Source organism: Hippopotamus amphibius, chromosome 7 (assembly GCF_030028045.1).
Source record: "Hippopotamus amphibius kiboko isolate mHipAmp2 chromosome 7, mHipAmp2.hap2, whole genome shotgun sequence".
NCBI lineage: Eukaryota > Metazoa > Chordata > Mammalia > Artiodactyla > Hippopotamidae > Hippopotamus > Hippopotamus amphibius.
Window position 1 is genome coordinate 89,909,317 of NC_080192.1, and position 23,570 is coordinate 89,932,886.

Below are 23,570 nucleotides of genomic sequence, written 5' to 3' on the forward strand. Positions count from 1 at the left end.
CACCAATGACTTCTGGCTAAATGAATATCTTTTGAAATTAGACAGCTCTGGTAAGAACCAAGGAAAAGCAAAAGCCATGGTTTTCTAAAGTTAAGTCTATAATATGAGTGAAGGGGTAGAAGCTGATATCTATATACTATTATTAAGCACATGAATCAGGTTACCTCCAGGTTTCTGGGTTATGATGTGACTTACAGAACATTGAAGTTCAGAAAGTAATGACATGCCAGGGGCTTCCTAGGTGGCGCAGGGGTTAAGAATCCGCCTGCCAATGCAGGGGACACGGGTTCGAGTCCTGCTCCAGGAAGATCCCACATGCCGCAGAGCAACTAAGCCCGTGTGCCACAACTATTGAGCCTGTGCTTTAGGGCCCGTGAGCCACAACCGCTGAGCCCATGTGCTGCAGCTACTGAAGCCCACTCACCTAGAGCCCAAGATCCGCAACAAGAGAAGCCACGGCAATGAGGAGGCTGCGCACCACAATGAAGAGTAGCCTCCACTCACCACAACTAAAGAAAGCCCGCACACAGCAAAAAAGACCCAACACAGCCAATTAAATAAATAAATTAATTAATTAATTAAAAAAGAAAGAAAGAAAGTAATGACATGCCAGTGAGAGAATCCTTTGAACCCATACTGCTCTTTCCCCTTTCAGGACCACTAAATCAATACAACTCTATCTTGCTCTATATGATATTTACCCATGTGAATGGCAAATATGTATCGTTATTTATTACAACTTTATTTGTAGTAGCAAAGATCAAAACAACCCATCATCAATACGGAACTGATCAAATAAGCTATGGTATATCCATATAGTGGAGTACTATGCAGCTATGAAAGAGAATGAAAATGTGCTCCGTACTATGAGGAAAGAAGGCTCAGATATATTGTTAAGTAAAGAAAAGCAAGATACCAAACTATGCATATAACATGCTATCTTTGGGTAAAAATGGAGGAAAAAGAATTCTCTAAATGCATGTTTTCTTGTATGACATAAAGAAAGTCTGGAATGATACATAGGAAACTAGTAACAGAGGCTGGGCAGAAAGGAATCAGGCGTGAGTTGAATAGGGACAAGGAAAGATGGGGGAATTTTTACTGAATAATTTGTTACACTTTTTTGGTTTTTCAACCATTCAAAAAGTTAAATGCATTTTTTCAAAATAAGGAAAAAGCCCATCGGTGGTATTGCTATACTAACAAGCATGCTGACTGCTGGAGAAAACTACCGGTAGGTCTTGGAGCGTGGCAGAATGGTGCAACAGGACACAGCGGAAGGAAGGCCATGTGAGGCAGAAGCTGCAGAGACCCACCGGAAGAGTGCATTTAGTATAGACTGACCAGAAGCACAAGAGTCCCTAAAATTTTGGAAGCTATTAGTTCACAGAAACCTTGGTTTAGGCTTTATCCTAGAACCTAGCAGACTCTGTGAATGTGAGAAACAGCCAAGATTCAGAGTGTTTGCCCACCACCTCCTTAAAGCCTTTGCTGGCCATTCCAGTCCACAGTGCTTCCTCCATTTTCTAAGTACGTATTTGTTTATCCTATTCATTAGGAAATTCACTGTCCTGCCTGAATTTTTTGGTATTTGTGTCAACTATTCATTGCCAACTCCTTAGAAAGATGGGCCTGCAACTAAACCATTGCTGGGTTGCCTCAGTGCCTTCCCCTCCTATATGCTTAACACATGTTTGCGACATGGATGGTGTCGTCTATTCCACTAGACTTCAAGCTTCTCGGGTCAGAGTCCATCTCTGCTACATCTCTGTGCCTTCAGCAGTACTCAGGGTCCTGGGGCTTTAGATACATGTCCACAGCCCCTCCCTCCCCACAACAGCAACCTGGAGCAGAGCTCCTGGGACCAGGGAGGCTATCCTCCAGCTGAACTGGGAGACAACCGGAAAGTTTAGTTTGCCCTTTTTTCCCGTCTTAAAAATTTCACCGTATTAGCAAAAGTTGGGATCAAAAGAAGAAAACTGCTTCAGAAAGTTCAAATACAGGTCAATATGCCTGATATTAACCAAGGCAGTCAATTCACACCCTTCACACCAAGACTTTGGGATGTTCCCCCAAGGCAGATCTAACAGGCAGATCTAATGAGGCCGGGGGTTCTGAGGAGTCCAGCATTCATTCCTGAGCTAGGAAGGTGTAGTGGTACAAATGCCTTACTATTTTTTTAAGACTTTCGCTTGCTCTGAAAACCTGCCCACATGGAATGGCCACAAGCAAAGAGTCACATTAGACGTTTGCTCCTCCAACTACGACATGAGGAGAAAAAAGCAAAAACAAAAAACAGAATTTGTGTATAAAATGCACTTGTTCACCTTGGATAATATTCTTCACGAAGAGCCATGAAAATAAATCATGTTATTAGAAATACCATGAGAAAGTATGATTAGTCACTAACAGTTATCCAACTTATTCTCACTACAAAGTTTACAGATGGTCAAATTTTTTAAAAAGTTCAAAAATTAAAATTAGAATTAGACATTTTTCATCCGGCTCATTGCAAAGACTGCATGATTCAGAACTGTGTCATATTTGTCCTTTTATGATGCGGGTTTATCTACAGATATGAGTATGTAAATTTTTAAGGAAGTTTGTCTACTGATAAAAATAATACAGTCATCTTCCCATGCATCATCACTTCTAGTTACCCAGGGAGTCTAGCCCAGAAAGTACAATTTTCACTCCCCAAATGTGGGTCTCCAAAGAACACGCCCAGTTGTGAAACTCAAAATAAGCCATTTGACTACTTCAAGTTTAGGATAATACATGCTCATTCAGTGTTTTCTGACCTAGTTTTATGAAAATAGGACCATAGCGCTCTCTGGATTTTTGTAGACATTCAAAGCCAACTTGTGTCCTTGGCAGTGCCCGCCCCGGCCTGCTCCAGTGCCTCACTGCTCCAGCCGCATGGCTGCCCTGCCCGCCTGCCCGCCGCCCATCTGCAGACACATCCCCCGGCCGGTGCCCGGGCCAACCTCAGAGGGGGAATGAGGTATGTGAAGCAGGCTCAGTTCCATCATAAAGTAGTGAAATTCAATTCCTGCACCAGGCAAAAAAGCAAATAGAGCCCTCTGTAGAGCTCCCACTAAGGGTCCTCAAGCCTGAGACACACCCCCGCAACCCCACCCTGGGATCTGGAATCCTTCAGCCAGCTGTGAGCACCCAAGAAGAAGATCCAAAACAAGTAGGACAAGCTCCTGTCTCAGCTCTCTGTCCTCAGTCCTGACCACTCCCCTGCCCAGGGCTCTGGCCTTCTAGAAGGAGCCTACTGTCCTACTGTGAACCAGGCCTAACCTGTCTTTCAGGAACTAGCAGGGGTTTTGCTACATTTCCTCAACAGGAAGCCACCCTATACCTCCATTTGAACCCCTCCTTGGATCCCTTCTCATCACATATTCAGACAGACCTCCTCCTGTTGTCAAGAGCTGCCTCCCAGCTCCCCATCGCCAGCAGAAAAGGGCAGTCAAATCCTGGCTCCCTCTTGCCCCAACCGCCTCCTCTTTTTGTGCTGATCCAACTGCTTTGTACGTGATGGACTTTGACAAACCTCACCTGCTGACTCTTCAGAAATATTGCTCTCATTATTCTGAATGGGCTGCTATACCTTTGGACTACTGTAGCACAGAGAAACCAATCTTTGATCTGAGCTACAATCAGTGATGCTTAGAATCAAGTGTGGCCTATAACGTGATAATGAAACTAGATACAAACTAGAGCTTCTCTTCAGCAAGCTTTTTTCTTTGTTTTAGTATCTCAAATTTTATTTATTTTTGTTTCTAATTATTTTTATATTCTGAATCTGTCAGTCACTATACAACCAAATATTAGTGTAGTGATTAAGGGTAAAGGTTTGGGATCCTGGCCTTGCCACTTATTTCCTGTGTGGCCTTGAGCGAATTGCTTAATTCCATGTAGTATCCGTTTCCCTGGCAGTAGAGGGAGGATGACAATGCCTCCCTGCGAGTATTAGCTGAGACAGGGTATGGAAGCCCCTGACCAGGGTCCCACAGGAAGTGCTCTGTATATGGTAGCAGTTATTCTTTTGCTCCTAGTTTCCTTTGAGGAAGGATAATTGCTGGGAGCAAACACAGATAATTATAACCCTATCATATTCCTTCCAAAATCAATAGGGAACTCAGAGTATCGCACTGGGTAAATAGAGGCTCTCTGGTAAAATTCAATTCACTAAATTCTTCCTTAAAGAGAACTGACTTTTTTTTGTCATTAAAAGATTTAATGGAAAATCTAACCCATTTTCTATGGAAATAAAGATCTTGCTTATGCTAAAGGTACTATTTTTTTACATTTAGGAAATTAGCAAGGCCTTTATAATGCTAACTGATGCTAAAGGTAAGAGTCCTGTGGAGCCACCCCATCATGCAGAAGCAAGGCTAGAAGGCTCCAAGGTTGGGAGGGAAGCATCTGAAGCACATTGAGACCCCTGCCTACATCTCTACTGAGATGGCCAAAAGAAAATAAAAACTGGGACAAATATACATTGACCTTGGAAATCCAAGCACATCTCTGGATGTGTTATCTGTACCCAGAGAACCTAAAATACCTCATGTACAACAGCAAGAAGAAAGAAGAGCACATCTAAGAACGAACTTAAAACAGTTTGGGGGGCTTCCCTGGTGATGCAGTGGTTAAGAATCCGCCTGCCAATGCAGGGAACAAGGGTTTGATCCCTTGGGCCAGGAAGATCCCACATGCCGTGGAGCAACTAAGCCTGTGCGCCACAACTACTTAGCCTGTGCTCTAGAGCTCACAAGCCACAACTATTGAGGCAATGTGCCACAATTACTGAAGCCCACATGCCTAGAGCCTGTGGTCTGCAACAAGAGAAGCCACCACAATGAGAAGCCCATGCACTGCAATGAAGAGTAGCCCCCTCTCACCGCAACTAGAGAAAGCCTGTGCGCAGCAATGAAGACCCAACGCAGCCAATAAATAAGTAAGTAAGTAAGTAAGTAAGTAAGTAAATAAATAAATAAATAAATAGATATTTAAAAAAAAACAGTTTGGGAAGGATCTCTGGGAAGAAAACCATAAAACTTTGCTGAGAGACATAAGAAAATCTGAATAAATGGAAAAAAATAGCCCTTTCCTAGACATGAATGCTCAAAGTAAAAATGTCAGTGTTATCCAAGCTTTTCTAAAATTTTAACATAATTCCAAGAGAAAAAAAAAACTCCCAACAGTATTCTTTTTAATGCTGCAAAATTAGTCTAAACTTCATCTAGAAGCATAACTGTGAGAGACTGCCAAAATTTTTGAAAAAGAAGAATGAAGTGGATGGTGCTGTACCACCTATTAAATTGTATTATAAAGCTTCAATAATTAAACACAGAATATACTAATACAGGGAAAGAGGGACAAATCAAAGGAAGAGAAGAAAAAATTCCCAGAAACAGGCTTTAGGAATAGATGTGAATTTAGTATATAATGGAGCTAACACTGCAAATCCTTGGAGAAAGAATGGATTATTCAGAAAATGGCAGGGGAGTCGGGAGATTAACATCAAAATAAATTCCAAATATATTAAAGATTTGAATGTAAAGTATATTTGGATACCGCACAGTTCTGTTGTTAGTTTTCCTTAACTCTTGTCAGCCAGGAATTATGGAAAATTAAATATGCAAGTGGAGGAGGTCATCAGGAAGTGGGCTCTGGGCTGTTAGAGGCACCACCTCCCATCTGAGCTTTGGCACTGACAGAAGGCACCTGGGCTCACCAGTGCACTTGCAGACAATTCTGAATGCTGTTCTTTATATTTCTGTCTTCAGACTCAAGATTTTTTGTTTGGTTTTTTTTTTGGTCACACCATCCAGCATGCAGGATCTTAGTTCTCCAACTAGGGATCGAACTCACACCAACTGCAGTGGAAGCACGATGTCTTAACCACTGGATCACCAGAGAGGTCCCCAGGCTCAAGCTTCTTTGATTCTATCCATGCCTCTCTCTCTCTCAGGCAGATGCAACAAAAAAAGACTACAGGCAGAGATTATGCTATCTGCAGACAGTGCTTCTGAATTTACTCTGTCATTCTTAAAGTTCTTCCTGACTTGCATGCAGTCAAGACCAGAAATGGTATGAAATCAGGTGTGTGTGTGTTGTGAGGGGGCACTGTTATTAGATATTACTCTTCTTTATTGAAGATGTAACTGAACTCTGTCAGATTTTCACAGTGAGGTGTATGACACAGAAAAGAATCAGGTTGGGGCAGACAGAACAGAATGTTAGCCAGTGAAAAGGGTAGATAAGTAATTAGGTTCACAGGTGGAAATCTTGAAACACACACTTGGCCCTTTCATTCATTTATTCCTCTAGCATTTCTCAAAGGATTACTACGGACTGCCACCTTCCTAGGTGCTAGGGATACAATGTTGAGTAAGACCAAGTCCCTGCCTTCGAGGTACTTAAAGTTGAGCTGAAGTGATCAAACACGGAAACAAATTATTGCAGAATTATTTATCTGAGCTACTTTCAGACCGTGAGAAATATTAGCTCCCACTGAAAGTTCTAGAATGGGCTCCCCTTTGCCCTCTACCAAATATATTCTTTCTTTTCCCTCATCCACATCTTGTTTGACTTCTCCATAACGGTTTTCAAGCTTTCATAGCCTATCAGAAACTTTTTTTCCTTTCCAAATAGATCACATTTATTCATTCATTCGCATGCTGCAGACTTCCTATATGTATCTAAATGTTCTGCTTCTTTCATTAGCTAATAACGGAAAGGACCAAGTCTTCTATTTCATGTTAACCCACTGGAGCCTAGAAATAATAACGCACCTGCAGATGCTGACCTAAGAGTAGAATCTGATCTTTTTGGTAATTCATGTCCCTTTGAGGAAAGCCCTACTTAATGAACATGATACACTGGACCTCACTGTGTACTAGTTTTCATTAAAATTGGGCCTAAGATTATTACCAAAGAAGGAAAAGAGTTACATAAACAATATCTATTTCCTCTCTTACCTTTGTGTGGACACAGATTTAGCCAATTAAATAGCTTTGTAAATCCTATAGGATAGTTGGAGGTTGAATAAAAATACCTTCGGATATGGGTGTGTGTGAACTGTACAGTGATTTTTTTAAAAAGGGTATTTAGTATAGAGTAAGAAAAAATAAATCTTAAGGGGTCAAAAATTACTCCCTAAAAGTGATTATAGGTCATAGAAATTATAACCTTTTCCAGATTTTGGATTGAGAACAAAACCTTATTGGGTTAAACAAAAAAATCCAGGGGAAGCTGCAAGTCACTCTTGGAAAAAAAGTACTCTCCTTTTTTCTAAAATGGTCCCTTTATAAATAATTGCCAAATGCATCATTATTACTGACTTAAGCGGAACCTTGGAAGGTTTTGAAGCTTTCTCGTAACTGTGATAGTAATCTTTGTAAAATATACAAAGATAGTCATCTACGCTCACTGTATGGGAACATGGCATTCGGTGAGCAATGCGTAACAGCGATTCATGGCGGCTACATTTTAAAGCAATAAAGTCACTTCTCTATTAAAGTATTAAATACATAAGTATATGTTTACTATTTCCTTTCTAGAGCCCAATTAAAAAAATACAAAATACAGGTTATAGTTTGTACTTGCTAGCTCTGTCTCACCCTTTGACTATTAACATCTATGACAACAAGTCAGGGAGTGCCTCCAATGCTCCTGGTAGGGGACTGGAAATTGGCTGAGTAACTAGCACCTCTCTTCTTCAAGTTCTTCCAAGAGGTACAGTCCAGGAATGATGGATTCTAGTAGTACCAATCAGTGTGCACCTCCACACCATCATCATAGACCAGACTGGCACACGAATACCTATATTCTTCCTTTGTAATGACCAGGCCATGCCCTTAGCCCTATGTGGCAACAAAGCAACGTGGATTTGTTACAACATCCTAGAATGAAATCTGAATGTGGTCAAGGGTGTTCAGAAGCGGTAAGAGTGGTGCAATGTACACCACAGCTCAGGCCCTACCCCTTCCGATATAAGGAGTTTGGCCATTTGAAAAGCAAGACCCAAGAGAAATAACTCTAGGGAGCTGCAATCAGTTAGAGTATCTTGCCAGAAGAGACCTGGCTGGAATGGTTTCTCATACCAGAGCAGATACCACTGCAATACTGTTTGACCAGATGAAAACAACAGCTTAGATCAGGCTGCTGAATCCTCCTCACAGAGCACACACAAAAATCTTTTGTCATGCGGTCAGAAGACTCTGGCAGAGGTAATCTCTCTAGACCAGCTGCCTAATTCCAGAAAGGCCTGCATATGTACCATTCCAGAAAAATGGGTGTCTACAATTAAAGGAGATGATGGAAGCTTCTTTTGAAAAGGAGCACCATTTAAGCACCTGACTCCTGATCCACTGGCTGCAGCGTACATGCATTCACTCAGCCTCCATTTGCTGAGTGGCTTATTGAAAGGCATTCAAACCAGAGGACTTCCCAGCTAAGGAAAGGAAACAGCAGAATTATCATCAATAAAGCGCATATAACAACAACTAAAGACTAAAAGGTTTCCCACATCCCAACAATAATTAATTAGTAATTACAATAGGAAACCAATAGCAATTTTAAAATATGTACACAGAAACCCAGGAATACCTTTTTACAAGAAATGTGCAAGATCTACATGGAAACACTACAAAACTTTACTTAGAGACAGAACAGAGATCTGAATAAATGAAGACACACACCAAATCCTGGATGGAAAGCTCTAATATGTCAACGTGAACTTTTAAAGGTTAATTTATATTGGAAGTATTTAATTTGGATTTTGAAAATCCCTAAAGAATTTGGGGTGTGGAGAATTGAAGGACTACTACAAAATTCATTAGGAAAAATAAACTGGTGAAAAGATCTAAGAACATAGTAAAATAGTCTAGAACCAGACTTAGCCATAAACAAGAATTTGGTGTACAACAGAGGCAGCAACTTCAGATAGTGAGAGAAGCCTGATTCCGTGAAGGTAAGTGACAAACTGGACAATTATATGATACACAAAGGGGCAATCTCTTTCATATATATCCTTCACATACCAGAATCTTCTCAAAATAAAGAAAAGTATAAACTCCTCAGCAGAAAATTGGGCAAAGGCTATTTAACAGGCAACTCACACACACACAAAGATATGAAAATTGTTAAACTGTGCTAGTAACATAAGAAATGCAGATTAAAACAAGCTGTGTGTTTGTTTGCTTTTTACTTACTAAATTCATAAAAGTCTTAAGTTAAAATATAAACTTGTGAATGTACAAGGAAAATATGGCCTATAACCTGCCTGGTGGGCAATCCAGCAGTCAACATCCAAAACCGTAATGATGTGGACACCACTAATTCCACAACTATACTTTTACCCTAAGGAAACAATTATTATGTTGGACAGAGATTTATCTATAAGGTAGTTTAGGGAAGCATCGTTTATATTAGCAAAATACTGGGAAGAACATAAAATAGGGGATTGGCTAGATGAGCAATGGCACATCCATATGATGTAATACTGGGCATTTGCTAAAAGAAATGTTACAAAAGGTGATTTAACAATATTGGAAAATGCTCCTAATGTAGCTTGAAAAGAAGCAAATTACTTACTATATAATCCCATATTGATTTTAAAAGTATGCATGGAAGTCTAGGTGGATATAGAACTTAGTGGGAATGTCAGCAGTTGTTACTGCTGCAAGGTCTATTACACGTGATTTTTATTTTCTTTGTGCTTTTCTGAACTTGCCAATTTTCTACACTAAACTATTTTAAAAGTTACTTTCCAAAAGACAATTGGAAACATACATTTCAAAGTTCCATCAATTTCATTGGGCTGCTAGAATTATGGATGATTTAATTTTTAGTGTGATTTTCTATATTTCTCAAAATTTTCTACATGATTGGTTTTTAAAAAAGAAAGAATGACCACACGCTCACCAAGGTGTTTCCTTAGGAGGCTAGACCCACAAAATTAGCTAAAATGCAGAGAAGCACAGGCCAAGTGACAGACTTATGTACAGTGAGACTAAACTGAGCCCTCCGCCCTTAGGGCTTGGTCTCTGTTGGGCTCTGGATCTCCAGCACCTAGTACCTAGCATCTCTGATGCTCCATGAATGCCTAGTCTATTGAATGAAAAGTACTGCTGCCGCCACCATCACCCCCCATCTCCACCATTCTAGAAGTCTTTTATCTTCCCACCAATGCCAAGGTTATTAAATGGGTGGTGTTGAATATAATATCCTCATCGTGGAGTCCTGATGCACACCAACTATGCAGAATCTCTAAAGTGCCTCAAAAATAGGTTTCTGTGTGAAAAAACTAACACAAGTATAATTAACTCTGCAACATTAAAGAGAAAAAAATCCAATTATTAGAAGTTCTTTTCCTCAGTTGCTTTTTTTTGAGAGCCATGCCAATCTTTTAAAAAAAATGTGATGTTAAGGTAAAAAAATGGCAAAGGTATATCAGCATTTAGCAAATATTCTTTTATGGGATTTAGCTACTAAAACCAAGGAGACTACAAGAGCAGTTCTTCAACTGACCACCAAACTCTAGAATCTTAAGCATCTACACTACATGGGAGAAGAGTCTGACAATTTTAACCTCCCCTGCCCCTGGATTGCAGCAACCAGAGCTTGGTTAAATTAAGTAAATTTAAGTCCTTACTTCCTTCTCTTCTGTTCACGTGCTCTAGACCAGAGAAAAAATGATCAAGATCTTAGAAGACCAAATTTGAAAAAAAGGACAATAAGGAAACTGGATAACTAACCCCTCAATAAGTAAAAACAGACTAGTCACATGGAAACAACTTGAATTATAAGCAGCTTGTTCAGTGATGACTTCAAATCCAGTTTTCTAGAACCTTTGCCTTCATAGCCTTCTGTGCAGACCGTCTCTGCGTCTTTCTTGTTAGACAAACTATGTTTCTCTAGGATGGAGACAATGCTGACTTAATACCCCAGTATGAATTTACTTAATACCCAGTACTGAGCACAAGCTTTTAAGACACTGTAGGCAGAAAATAAACATTCTTGAACTGCTAAAATAAATGACAGGGACTTCCCTGGTGGTTCAGTGGGTAAGACCCCACGCTCCCAATGCACGGGCCTGGGTTCGATCCCTGGTTGGAGAACTAGATCCCTTACACATGCTGCAACTAAAATATCCCGCATGCCTCAATGAAGATCTGCATGCCGCAACTAAGACCCAGCACAGCCAAAATAAATGAATGAATGAATAAATATTTTTAAAAATAAAATAAATGATAAAATTGACATCCTGTGGCATTCCTGCAGAGGTGAAAGGCACAAAGCTGTAGTAAGTTTAAGAGCCCTTACCCGAGGGATGAAATTTTAATAATAAAAATAAATGCCTAGGGGGAGGAGAACTAGAAGATTTTTTAGCAGAAATAGTCCCCGTTTACGCAGTTCACTCCAAAGGCAGGAAGATGGGAGAAGAGAAGAGAAAGAGAAGCCACATCTGACTAACTTTCCTCCTTAAGAAGAGATACTTTGGAGTTTCCAGTTCATGATATGTAAATCCCTAATGCATAAAGATGCTCTGATTTCAAACATGCTCAGTCACAATCACAGAGAAATTGAAAGCGGAGAAGAAGGATGGGGAGAAGCACATGTTCAAGGCACACTCACCATCCATCTCCTTTTCTCCCTCACACATGCTTGTCTGCATATGTGCATACACACACACACACACACACACACACACACACACATGCTGCAGTAATGCAAAACGTCTGCCCTGTTCCAACTTTCTCCTTCCTAGTCAGGGTCTGGTCTGCCCTTTCACTGATGAAACATGTCATTCAGATCCTGACTATCAGAGTCAGGCTCCCTCTTCAAAGAGGCTTTGCAAGAAATAACCACATGTATTTACAGAACCATCATTACACATCATCTTGTTCATGCAGGGCACCGAGAAAGCCACTCAATCTGGATGGGTGGCCTCTACTTCAAATTGATGGGAGCTCAGAGACTAGAATGAGGCTTGTTCAATGGTTCGCAGCCCTGGCTGCACATGAGAATCACCTTGAGAGCTTTTAAAAAAATACCAGTGCAGAGTCTCAACCCAAACCAATTAAATCAGAATCGCTAGGGGTGAGGTTCTGAGCATTGGTGTACTTTGTTTTTTTTCTAAAGCTCCACAAAGAATTATTAATTTTTTTCAGCATGGTATAAAAGCAAGTGGTTATTTTTTTAAAAGGTCTTTACTAGAGATAGAAGAAAATGCGCTTTAAAACACTCCACAGGAAAAAAAAAAAAGACGAAGCTTGATGTTAAACCTGAAAAAAAAAAGGGATAACTGACAAAACAGGAGTGTGTGGCATGAAAATTAGAATGATTATTGTTATGCGAGGGTCAGAAATTATGTACTCTACGATGATGATGTTGTTTGTGAACTCAATGTTTATGGCCTCTCAAAATTCATATGTTGAAACTCTAACCTTCAGCATGATATTTGGAGATGAGGCCTTTGGGAGGTGATTAGGTCATGAGGGTGGAGCCCACATGAATGGGATTAGTGCTCTTATAAAAGAGACCCCAGAGAGTCTGCTCCTTGTGCCATGTGAGGGCACATAGAAAGAACCAAGAACTAGCAAGTGGGCTGTCACCAGACAATGAATCTTCCAGCATCTTGATCTTCGGCTTCTCAGCCTCCAGAACTGTGAGAAATAAATGTCTGTTGTTTAAGCCAAAAAAAAAACAAAAAAACAAAAAACAAACCCACTCCACAGAAAGGGGTGGTTTTGATTATACAAGATTGGCAAAATATTGATAATTGTGGAAGCTGGGTGATGGATACATAGGAGTTGGTTACATTATTCACTCTACTTTTGTATATTTGGAAGAATCTATAATAAAAAGTTATTTTATAAAATCAGCAGAAATAAAAATTTGTTCTCTTACCCCCAAGTATATGAGTGTATGTGTATAATGTATTTAATATAATATTTTTTGAAAACATTAAAATAAAAGCTTTGCAAGTGATTCTAATGTGCAACCAGAGTTGAGAATGACTAGGTGACATCATTTGAAAAATAAAGATTTAAATAAGCAGCAAGAGGGAATCCAGGTGAGACACAAACTCCAGCCTGTGGCAAGATGGAGCCCAGTGAGGGTGGCCAGCCTCGTCCGAGTGCCTCACCATCTCTGGTTTCCCCTATGCATATATTTGCTTCACTTCTGAGAATCTTTATTCACAAGTGGACTGTAAATAGACACACACACACGTATGTATATGTGTATATACCTCTGTGTGTGCATGATTTTAGGCAGAGCCACCAGTTATTTTCAGTAGCACGTAATTTTTAAAAAACAGCATATGTAGAAACACAGCCTCTGACCTAAAGTGCTTTGGCCTTAGAATAGTCACACAGCAATGTATTGCTCAAGAAGAGCAGGCTGAAGTGGTGAGGGCTGGGGGTGCTGTCTTTGGAACTGGTGAGCCCGTCTGTTTAAGGGATGTACTGATTTACAGGCAGTGCTGATTAAACTCTTATATCAGGTGCTAATTGTGGGAAGTTAAGAGCAGCAACCAAGTTTCAACTTAATGAAAAAAGCATACATCAAAACTGCCCCATCCCACCACCAGAACCCCCAACTCACCTATTCTTCTCCATTTCATTGTGAGTCGATCTGAAAGAGGGAACAATAAGAGTAAGATTATTCTTGTCTTAGAGGACTACTGCAACACCAACACAATTATTTTAGTTTCTTTCTCTCCCAAGCTAGTAGGAGAGAAGACAGAGAAAGGGCTCTACTAAAGAAATCAGTCCCTTGGGGGAATTAGATAAATGTAAATATCTAAAACAGAGTTCAAGAAGACGTGACAAACTAAGAGGCATGCATTCCCTAGTGGAAAAGTAATCCCCTTTAAGAAAGGAAATAAAAGCATTCTATTTATACAAAGAGAAAAACAGCTGCACATTGAGATGTGCATTTGGGTTGTACAACATCACAGCGCTTTCTTCAGGCTCAGTGTGGAACAGTGGAGATTTGGCACGCCCACCCCTGCCCTGCAGCTTTCTAGGTGTGCTCTACACCAAAATTGTATGCTAAGTTGTGTGACTATAGGATATAGTTTTAAATGGATAAAAATAACCCTTCTTCCTTCAATCTTTCTACCCGCTGAAGTTATTTCATCATGTACATCCTCTTGAAAGATGCTCCTGTTGAAGAGCTACCAAATTATTTTAGGAAGAGGCTTCCAAAACTCAGCTCAACACAAAGACACTAGGCTGTTCAAGGCAGCACTTTGGGAGGAATCCGAAGTCCAGCTTTGCCACGGGCTGGTACTATGGCGGAAATACAATTCCTTACCATCCTGTCCTCAGTTAACCCTTCTGTAAAATGGAAATAAAAATTATTGCCAGTTATCTACTGAACAGGCGTGGATCAACAGGCGAGGTAGCGACTGTAAAAGCGATTAGAGAGCCTTGGATGAAAGCAGAGGTGTATGTGAAATCATACTATTAGTGTGTTTATAGCTGACCTTGATTATAAGGTCTGATCTAAGGATTTACGGACAGGTTTCCACAGAAGTCACAAGAAGTCAGTCAGTGTGGCTATTTCAGTGTCCTTCTCACACAACTCATGCCTACTAGTTATAAATAAACTTGAGGAACCTCCCAGCATTATATAAAGGAGCTGAATCTTGACTTTATGGAAATTCTCTGGAATCTAATCAGTTCAGGAGAGATGACGCCCTGGCTCAGGTCAAGGATTCTGTGGGGCCATGACTGGAACCTTACTGGATCTAAGGGATAAATTCTCACAGTGATCATGGAGGAACACTACCTCTGTGAATGCTCAGCCACTCATTTATATCAAGGGGCACCACCACTGAGTTCATTCACACCAGAGACTGGATGTAGGGTGTGTGGGGGGGGATAGTCTCGAGATAGGAAATCTCCAATCCAGCACTAAACTCTTCTACAAGGCTTCTGGAATACCAATTTTTATTCACGAGGGAAGACAAGCAATAAAATAATGATGGTATTTTAAATATTAGAATGTTTGTTTTCTAGATAAAGGATATGTGAACTTTAAAACTGGTTAACTTAAAAGCTTTAAATTGATTGACTTGGTTATCCTTCAGCGTTCTTCAGTTATATTTTTCTGATGGTATACTTCCTGCAATGGCCAGCAGGATATCACAGTTAACAAGAGTCTGGCCTGCAATTGCAAACCTTTGGCTTTAAAGCACGTGGCATTCCGGTTTTAACAGGGAATAACAAGTTCAAAGTCTGAAAGATTTTTTTAAATGGATGAAAGTATATGATGACAGCTGGTCAAGATTTCCGTGTTTAACTGTAGACAAGGACCATCCTGGGAAGGTGGTAGAGAGAAGGGTGGATATTTGAAAAGAATGTAGTCTCTGATTGTAGAAAAATCACAGCACACAGGGCACTCTTACCCAAAATTTCTGGATTCTTTGAAGATCCATATAAAAAAATTCCGAATCCCCAAGATAACCTTTTTTAACAAATTCCATAAGCAGCATAACACCTTCCAAACTTTGAAAACTATAGATCTTATTTGATTACTTAAGAGTGTTGAACACATGGTGATTTTTACAAGGGAACTTACACCTAATGGCTAGGGCATTATTGAAGTATATTTGGTTTAGTGAAACTGAATTTGTCTTTACTAAAAAGCAGGCCGTTCAAAAAATGACCAGTTCAGAAACTGCCTGCCAACTCTGCTGATGGGAAAACATGTATATTTTAAATTAAAGCATTATAAGAATATACAGATACCTTGTGTCAAAATCATCTTCCTTGTGTCAAAATCACTTTCCATGTGAGTACTGAAAAGATTTGATAACTCTGGACTCACTGATAAAGGCCAAATGTCACCATTTAAAAATATATTCTAACAAAAAGATAACTAAGCCAAACCAGTTCTTGGGTTAAAAAAGACTCACCCTGTCAAGTCAGCTATATGGCCACTGTCTCATAAAAGAACTGGGTGGCAAGCGCTGAACTTCCTCTTTCACATGAGTGCCAATGCCTGCTTTACCAATTTAACAAAACATACTTTTAAAAACTGGATTTCAATTCTAAATATTTAGTAATTGATTAAAAAAATCAAATAGGAAAGAAAAAAAAAAAGATTCCATCTCCCTGTAGTTCTCTGGATGATTCTAAAACAATATTCACAATTTCATTTGTTTTTGTTCTTTAAACAGGCAGCTACAGAGACTTAAAATCTGCATTTTCAGTTCCCAAGAAGTTTGATATGTAGCTAAATCTTATTTCCTATCGTCCAAGGAAAAGTACCATCCCCCCAGATGCTACAAGCAAAGAGCCCAGCATTTCAACCTGAATTACCAAGAATAAACTGTTACCAATGGTTATGTAAACCAGCAGTAATCTCTCTATAGCCTTTACCTCAGTTCAAAATCCTGACCATATATGGCCTTGGATATAAGTCTAATTCAAATCAAGGGGTCAAACTACATTCTCTGGGGAGATGTCTCACTGCTCAGGTAAGGGTCATTCCAAACAGGTCATGAAGGAAGTGATTATATTTAAACAAAATAACCTGCTCTTGCTTCATATGTTTGCTTGGTGCCATCTCCAGGTTTAATCATGGTCTCTCAGCGATCCTTGCACCACTTAAATTATTGCACGAATTCATTTTTAGTCAAGAATATGGACAACTGTGATAGACTCCGGTCTCTAACCATGGAAAGCAAACCAAACCCATTGACAGAAATAAGGGAGCTTTCCCCAGAATTCGGAGTTGCAGCCATTTCCTCAGGAATGAAGCTGGATATTAAAAAGAAGAGAAAGAAACTATTTCCTGAATTGAAATTCTCAACTATCATTACTTTTCTTTCCTAATCATCTTTGCAGCCAAGCTACTTCTCTTCAACAACATCCCCTTCTTTTCTTCACCACTGAACATCCCCTCAACAACTTTCCTGTGAAACAGAAAAAAATGAAACGTAGAAAAAAAAAGAGTGCTAAGGATTAAGCTTAGAAAACAACAGAGTGAAACTTAGAAAAAAATAGAGTGCTAAGGATTAAGCCTTGACTATTAATGTGAGCAATCCCTCTCAAATCATGAGTGGACAAGTATAAAAGCAACAAATGAGCTACACTTTTCCAGAAAAATAAACCAAAAGGCTTCAATGTTCTTCCAAAAATGTTTTAAAAAATACTGTAACAAAAAGCAACACAAATTGTTTTATACTATTGCATAATAAAGTCAGCATTAACTTCTTCTTAAAGGCTGCCAGTACTCATGCACAGTTCTACTTGCTACCACCTTCAGATAATGCTAAAGCTGGGAGGGAAATTTACAAATTTCAAGAACTACCAGATAACTAATTAACAGGTTCATCCTTCATGTACCTTCCTATTCAAGAGCTTGGCACATATGTGCTGCTCACTCACATCTTGTGGTTCTTCCAGTGCTAAGGACAGTGGGGTGAGTCAAGGACAGAAGAGGCAGCAAGAACAAGAGAGTTTAAGGTTTAAGTGGGAAACGTCTGGCTTTTAGTAGTCTGTATTATGCCACAGAGGCTAACCAAATATAGTTACTCACAGGGAGTTTTCATGAGAATGGGAGATGGATATAGATTCTAAATCAGTAATGAAAATGTCAATGTTTTTAATTTATTGGAATAAAAAGTATAATTGAATGAGTATAATAAAAAAAAAAACAACAGATTTCCTAGCTAACTTACTTATACATTAAGGGCAAAGAGGGGAGAAAAAGGGTGCAATAGCATTAATGGAGTACTCATATATACCAGGAAGTACATTCAGGGTTTTATTATGTGATTTCATTGACCATTAACAAAATACTTCCCAGTGAGATTTACAAATTTCAAGAACTGCAAGGTTAACATAATAGAGTTGTGGCATATTGATATTTTAATATTATATGTTCCTCCATCACCAAAAAGGCAGGTTTTAACCTCAGTCATTCCTCTTTGCCGTTATAGAGTGACAAATTAGATTATCAGACACATCATTGTATTTAATTTACATGTCAAATATGAAATCCTATCATCTATGCCAAGTCAAATGCTTTAACATGTTTATAAAATCTTCACTATGAAAAGTAAAAAGCGGATAATGTCCAGTATTTTCAATTATAGAAAACTTGCCCTGAATCTGCAACTTCTGAAGGCAAAATATTGTCACTGTTGCTAATCTCACATGAAGTTTCCACAGGTTTTTGTTCCAAAAGGGAAGAAAAGCAAAATTAAGTTTAAAAAGAATTCATAAAGAAATAGAAAACATTTCCATTTCTCTTTTTTTCAGTCCCTTCAATCCAAATAGAAGGGCTTCCTCCAATGCCTTAAGACCATGTGTACATTACTGAATCATGATCGCCACTTCATTTACAGGGTTATAACCCTGTTATAGTCACAACAGGCAACTTCCATTCTGCAGTTTGTATCATCTGCAGTACAACCTAAAAGAGAAAGGGAAATAGTTACCAAATTACCTGCTACTGCTGTTATTCTTCTTGGATTTGCTCCTCCGTTTTAAGGCATCTCTGTCCTTGTTATTGTAGGGTAACATGGAGGCATAACCATGTTCAGCTTCTAGAAAACCGGAGGATCCAGTTAATGAATGAGCCCAGAACATTCAACACTCTCTCCCCTCCACAGTATTTCCTTTTTAAGATTGTTTTATTTTTCATTCAAAGAAGATTGTGGAAATAATTAAATGGAGCAAGGTAGAATTCTTAGAACAATGATTTTTTTTTAATTGAGTGAATACCCTCAGTTCGGAGCAGGTGTAAGGAGCATTCCAGCTGCTCATTGTTGAGAAGACACAGCAAGTCTCATGGAGCCTGGGTTTCCCATTGGCAACGTCCAGCACGTTGGTGTGTATTAAGTGGGACCAGCCTCAGGCGAAGGCGCGGGGCAAACACGGGGAGCCAGAGCCGGGGAGGGAGGATGGGGGGCAGGGGAGGCGCTGCTCCTCCGGCTGGGAGACCCGGCGCCAGACCCACTTGAGGGCCGGCCGGGACGAGCCCCGGTGAGGTAAACCAAGGGCCCGGCTGAGGGGGCCCTGGACACCCCACTCGCGACGAGGTGCGGAGGGGGCGGCGCTCAGGACCCCGGGGGAAGCGGTCCCTTTTTCAGCCCCATTCATTGCCTTTGGGGCAGCGGCGGCCTCCCTTCGGACCGCGCGTGGGGAGAGCTGGAGGGGTTGGGAGCGCTCGCGGTCTCGCTCTCAGCTCCTCCAACCACCCCCGGAGCGGCTGGGCGCCCGGACCCGCGGCCGGGCCCCTCAGAGCCCCCAGCCCCGGCTCGGGCCGGACCCCTCCCGTCCCCGTGTACCTCTCTCCCGCCGCTCCAGGTAGTCGGCCGCCTCCAGCAGCATCTGGATGTTCATCCGAACCGCCGCCGCCATTCTGCACCGGGGGCCGGAGCCACGGGACCAACCCCCACTGACCACGGGCTCGCCGCCGCTGCCGGACACCCACGCCCCGCTGTGGACCCCGCAGAGCAGGGCTGAGAGAGCCTCTCTGGCGACCACGCTCGCCGGAAGGGGGAGGGAACCGGTGAGCTGGGCACCACAGACACCGTGACAGAACCCGGAGAAGAGCAGCAGCCGCCACCGCCGCGGAGTGTTTATCCCCGACTCACAGTCCCCCCGCCCCCAGCCCCTTCTCTTGACAGGCCCTCTTCGGCTGCGTACCTCATTGGGCACCCCAAAGAATGCCCCGCCCCTGGCCCTGTCCGATTGGGGGAAGGCATCACGGCCCCGCCCCCCAGGGTCCACTCCTCTCGCTGGTTGGTCACGCTTGACAAGGCCCTGGCTCCACCCCCTCTTTCCAATTGGTGACAGGATTCGCAACTCCGCCTCGTGCTCCTTCCCTGTTTTCCATTGGTTCTATACCGACAACCGGCCCCCTTTTGCTTTCTTAGTATTGGCCAAGAGCTACAGAAAGCAAGCCACTTTGCCTGTCTCCCATTGGTGGACCCTTCCGACACCTCCCAGCTACGATGACATCACCTTTCCCCAGGCCAGCGAGCCCTGAGTGGCTGGTGGTCAGCAGCCCCGGTTTACCGGCTGCCGCCAGGATCTGCTCCACCCGACCCCACCTCGGACCTGTTGCCGGGACCTGTCTCCGGGGGAAAGTTCCGGGGACCTGCTGGGCGTCCCTCGAGTGGAAGCTGGAACAGCGCGTCACCTGGGCGCTCTGCCCCGCTTGGGTTCGGGGCCGGATCCCCGGGTCTGCCGGCAGAGACCCGAAGATTTCAGGCTTCCTGAGGCCGAGGGCCCCGCCGCGAAATCCCTCCGAAGGGACAGCGGCCGACAGCCCGACGATAGGGCGGTGGACCTGGGGCTCCGGCGAGCGCCACGTGGCGCTTGGGGAGAAACGCCTGTCTCGTGTTCAATGCTCGCTGCCCAGCGTTTTTTCCTTTCTCAGCGCTGGAATGAGGAGGAGGCTGTGTACAGCGATGAGCTCTCCAAAGGCACTACCCACCCCCGCCCCAAATGCTGGTTAATTACTCCCTCACGCGACTGGGTTTTAAAAGCTCAGAAACTTCCTGTACATACAGATTGACGTTGAATTCTGATTCTTTGACATAAATCTCGTTCAGGGGTCTTTCCTTCCCTTTTAATTCTAGAGGAAAACACTCAAAAAGAATACTTCAAGACGGCTATAAATGGTGTTTGTGTCTGGTGTGGTACCAATATAAATGTACATAGAACAGAACTAAAATTTTTATTTAGGAATTGTTCCCTAAACTATCTCGAGACCCAAGTTACACTGCTAATATACTTACAACCCCATTTTAAAAAACAGAAATAAAACTCTTGGTAAATTAAGAGTCCTGAATATAGAAATGAGTAAAGCATGAACATATTTAACAAAGCTTTTTAAAAAAGTTTGTTGCCAATATGTGAAAACAAAAGCTTGTCAGGTAAACTACCTACATTATTGCTAATCCTCAATATAACCCAATTAGATAGGTTAATTATCTACATTTTGCACATGAGGAAACTGATGCCCCAAAAGCTAAATGACTTTCCTAGACATCCATTCAGCAAGAAATGGAAACTGAATCTAGATTGTTTCACTCAGAGCCCATGCTATCGATGCTCCAGTTGGTAGTTGTTATAAAAACAAGACAACTAAGAAACGGATTTCCATATGAGTCACAAACACTGGCCCAAACACTGGGGAAAAAGAAAGAAAAACATGTAATTATGATGGTAAGCTTTTAAATGTCTTTTTTAATGGTTGACAAATCCATTAAAATTAAACTCAACAGAATTAATAACTAGAATAAATGCAGTAAACCAGGCCTGACATATACAGGAACACATTTTCTGCTTCTAATGGTTAATTGGATCTAAAAGCTGATTCTTTACAAAAACTAATAAATACAATGAAGATACATGTTTTCAAGAAAGCACAAAAAGCTAGAAGAATGGGGATATGTTTTAAAGGGTATTTTTAACTGCAAGTTATTTGTAAAACAAACTTGAAAATCATAATGAAATGATTACAATTCTAAAGTGTCCAAACTGACAGAAAAAATACTTTGATTTCATTATCATAATTTTGGATTTTGTATGCTTCTATATTTTCTCTTTGATTGTATTATGAACACTCAGAATCTCTTTATTCTTTCTCTTAGCCTCAACTCTTTTTTTTTAAACCCAGTCTTATTTCAGTCATGATCCTTCCGCTAGAATTGCCCTGATTGAAAATCACACTTATAAAAAATTAAAAAAGGAAAAAAGGTTGAAATCTGAAATATAGCAAGGAACCACTTAAACACCAACACATTTATCTTAAACTCCAAACAAAAATACTAAATTATATAACAATCAGAGAATTAGACTAAAGAATGGACCCCTTTCTGTTCCCTGGCAGTGGTGGAAGAAATGATTGACAAGCTAGCGATCAGTATCATGAAGAACTCCAAAGGGTATTTGGTGCCATCTACTGGACATCAAGCAGTAAGTATAAAACAAAGGGTTTTTTCTTGTTTTTTTCTGGAAGTTATTTCACACAAATATATTACAATGACCAGTTAAATAAGATAATTTGAAACTACAGATTTTGAGGAAGGAACTGAAATCCTAAAACGAAGTAAAAGTGGTGACCCCCAGCATCTAGCACTTCAAAGGCATTAAACAGGCACAACCCCCAAAATAAGAATTTGAAATTCCAGAATGTTTGAACCTGAATTTTACGACCAGAATTTTAAATAAAAAGCTAATTGTAATAGGATAAACACAGGCTGACGATAGTTTATATCTTTGAACAGGCATCAAGCTAAACTAATAGAACTGGGAAGAAAAAATAATTGAAAATGGGAAGCACAAAAGATTATACTTGTCAGATAATCTTTATTGTATCTTTTTGAAAGCCTGTTTCCTTCCTCTGGGGGGTTTATACTCCAGGTGGGCATAGGATAGTAGGTAAATGCCAGTGCTGTTCACTAAATGCAACCAGAGTTCTGACAGAGAGGTGCCTTTCAGTGAGTACCTCAGAGTGGCAGGGAAGAAGACTTGGTATTTATAATCCTTAACTGTCTAAAAACTTCCCAAACTGTTGAATTAAAAAAACACTATAACTGAGTTTGACCTAGTTAACCACTATGACATTAAAATGAATTTTGTTTTATAAGTTTTTGAGGAATTGATTTTATTTCTCAAAGTGTAAAAATCAGAACTGTAATTTTCTGCTTTAATATCAAAACATTTCTTTGTGGCTACTTTGGACACTCTGATATCATGATATCCGATATCACAAAATTAAATTTTAAAAACCTTTAAAAACACTGCTTTGCAAGTTAGTTACTCCACAAATATTTGCTACTTTAAATAAGTTGTAAGATGAGCCCTACAGCATATTATTTGTGTAAAAAAAAAAAAAAAAAAAGGCCAAACTGTATTTTCCTCATTTCCAATACTAACTGTTACATACATACACGCATAAAGTTCTGGAAGGAAATACTACTAAAGATTCACAGTGAACCAGGACTGTTTAAAACAGATTTAGCTGCCATAATGTTTTAAAATTTTTACAGGAAAACGTGTTCATTTATGAGTTGGGTAACCAAAGGTTAACCTAAAAACCAAGGGAAGTGGAGTGAAGTAAAACAGAGAAAGACAAATATCATATGATAATATATCACTTATATGTGGAACCAAAAAAAATGGTACAAATGAACCTATTTACAAAACAGAAATAGAGTCACAGATGTAGAAAACAAACTTATGGTTACCAAGGAGGAAGGGGGGGAGGGATAGATTGGAAGATATGGATTGACATATACACACTACTATATATAAAATAGAACTAATAAGAACTTACTGTATAGCACAAGGAACTCTACTCAATACTCTGTAATGACCTATATGGGAAGAGAATCTAAAAAAGAGTAGATATATGTATAACTGATTCACTTTGCTATACAGCAGAAACTAACACATTGTAAATCAACTATACTCCAATAAAAATTACTTTAAATAAAAACACTAAGGGAAGTGGTTAAGTGAAGTTTCCTGAACTATATTCATGAATTCAACAGATATTTATTGAGTGCTTTA

The 23,570-nt window shown here is 40.5% G+C and overlaps 1 protein-coding gene across 1 annotated transcript in view; it reads right to left on the minus strand.

Moving 5' to 3' along the window:
- The window catches only part of MXD1 (MAX dimerization protein 1), a 37,163-nt gene that overhangs the window by 7,383 nt on the left and 6,210 nt on the right, over positions 1-23,570 (minus strand). Inside the window, exons 2-4 of the mRNA XM_057740928.1 lie at positions 19,331-21,182; positions 18,487-18,586; positions 13,627-13,656 (exon numbers count right to left, since the gene is read on the minus strand). Coding sequence (XP_057596911.1) covers positions 13,627-13,656; positions 18,487-18,586; positions 19,331-19,403 — 203 coding nt within the window. The 5' untranslated portion in view covers positions 19,404-21,182. The remainder of the gene's footprint in view (positions 1-13,626; positions 13,657-18,486; positions 18,587-19,330; positions 21,183-23,570) is intronic.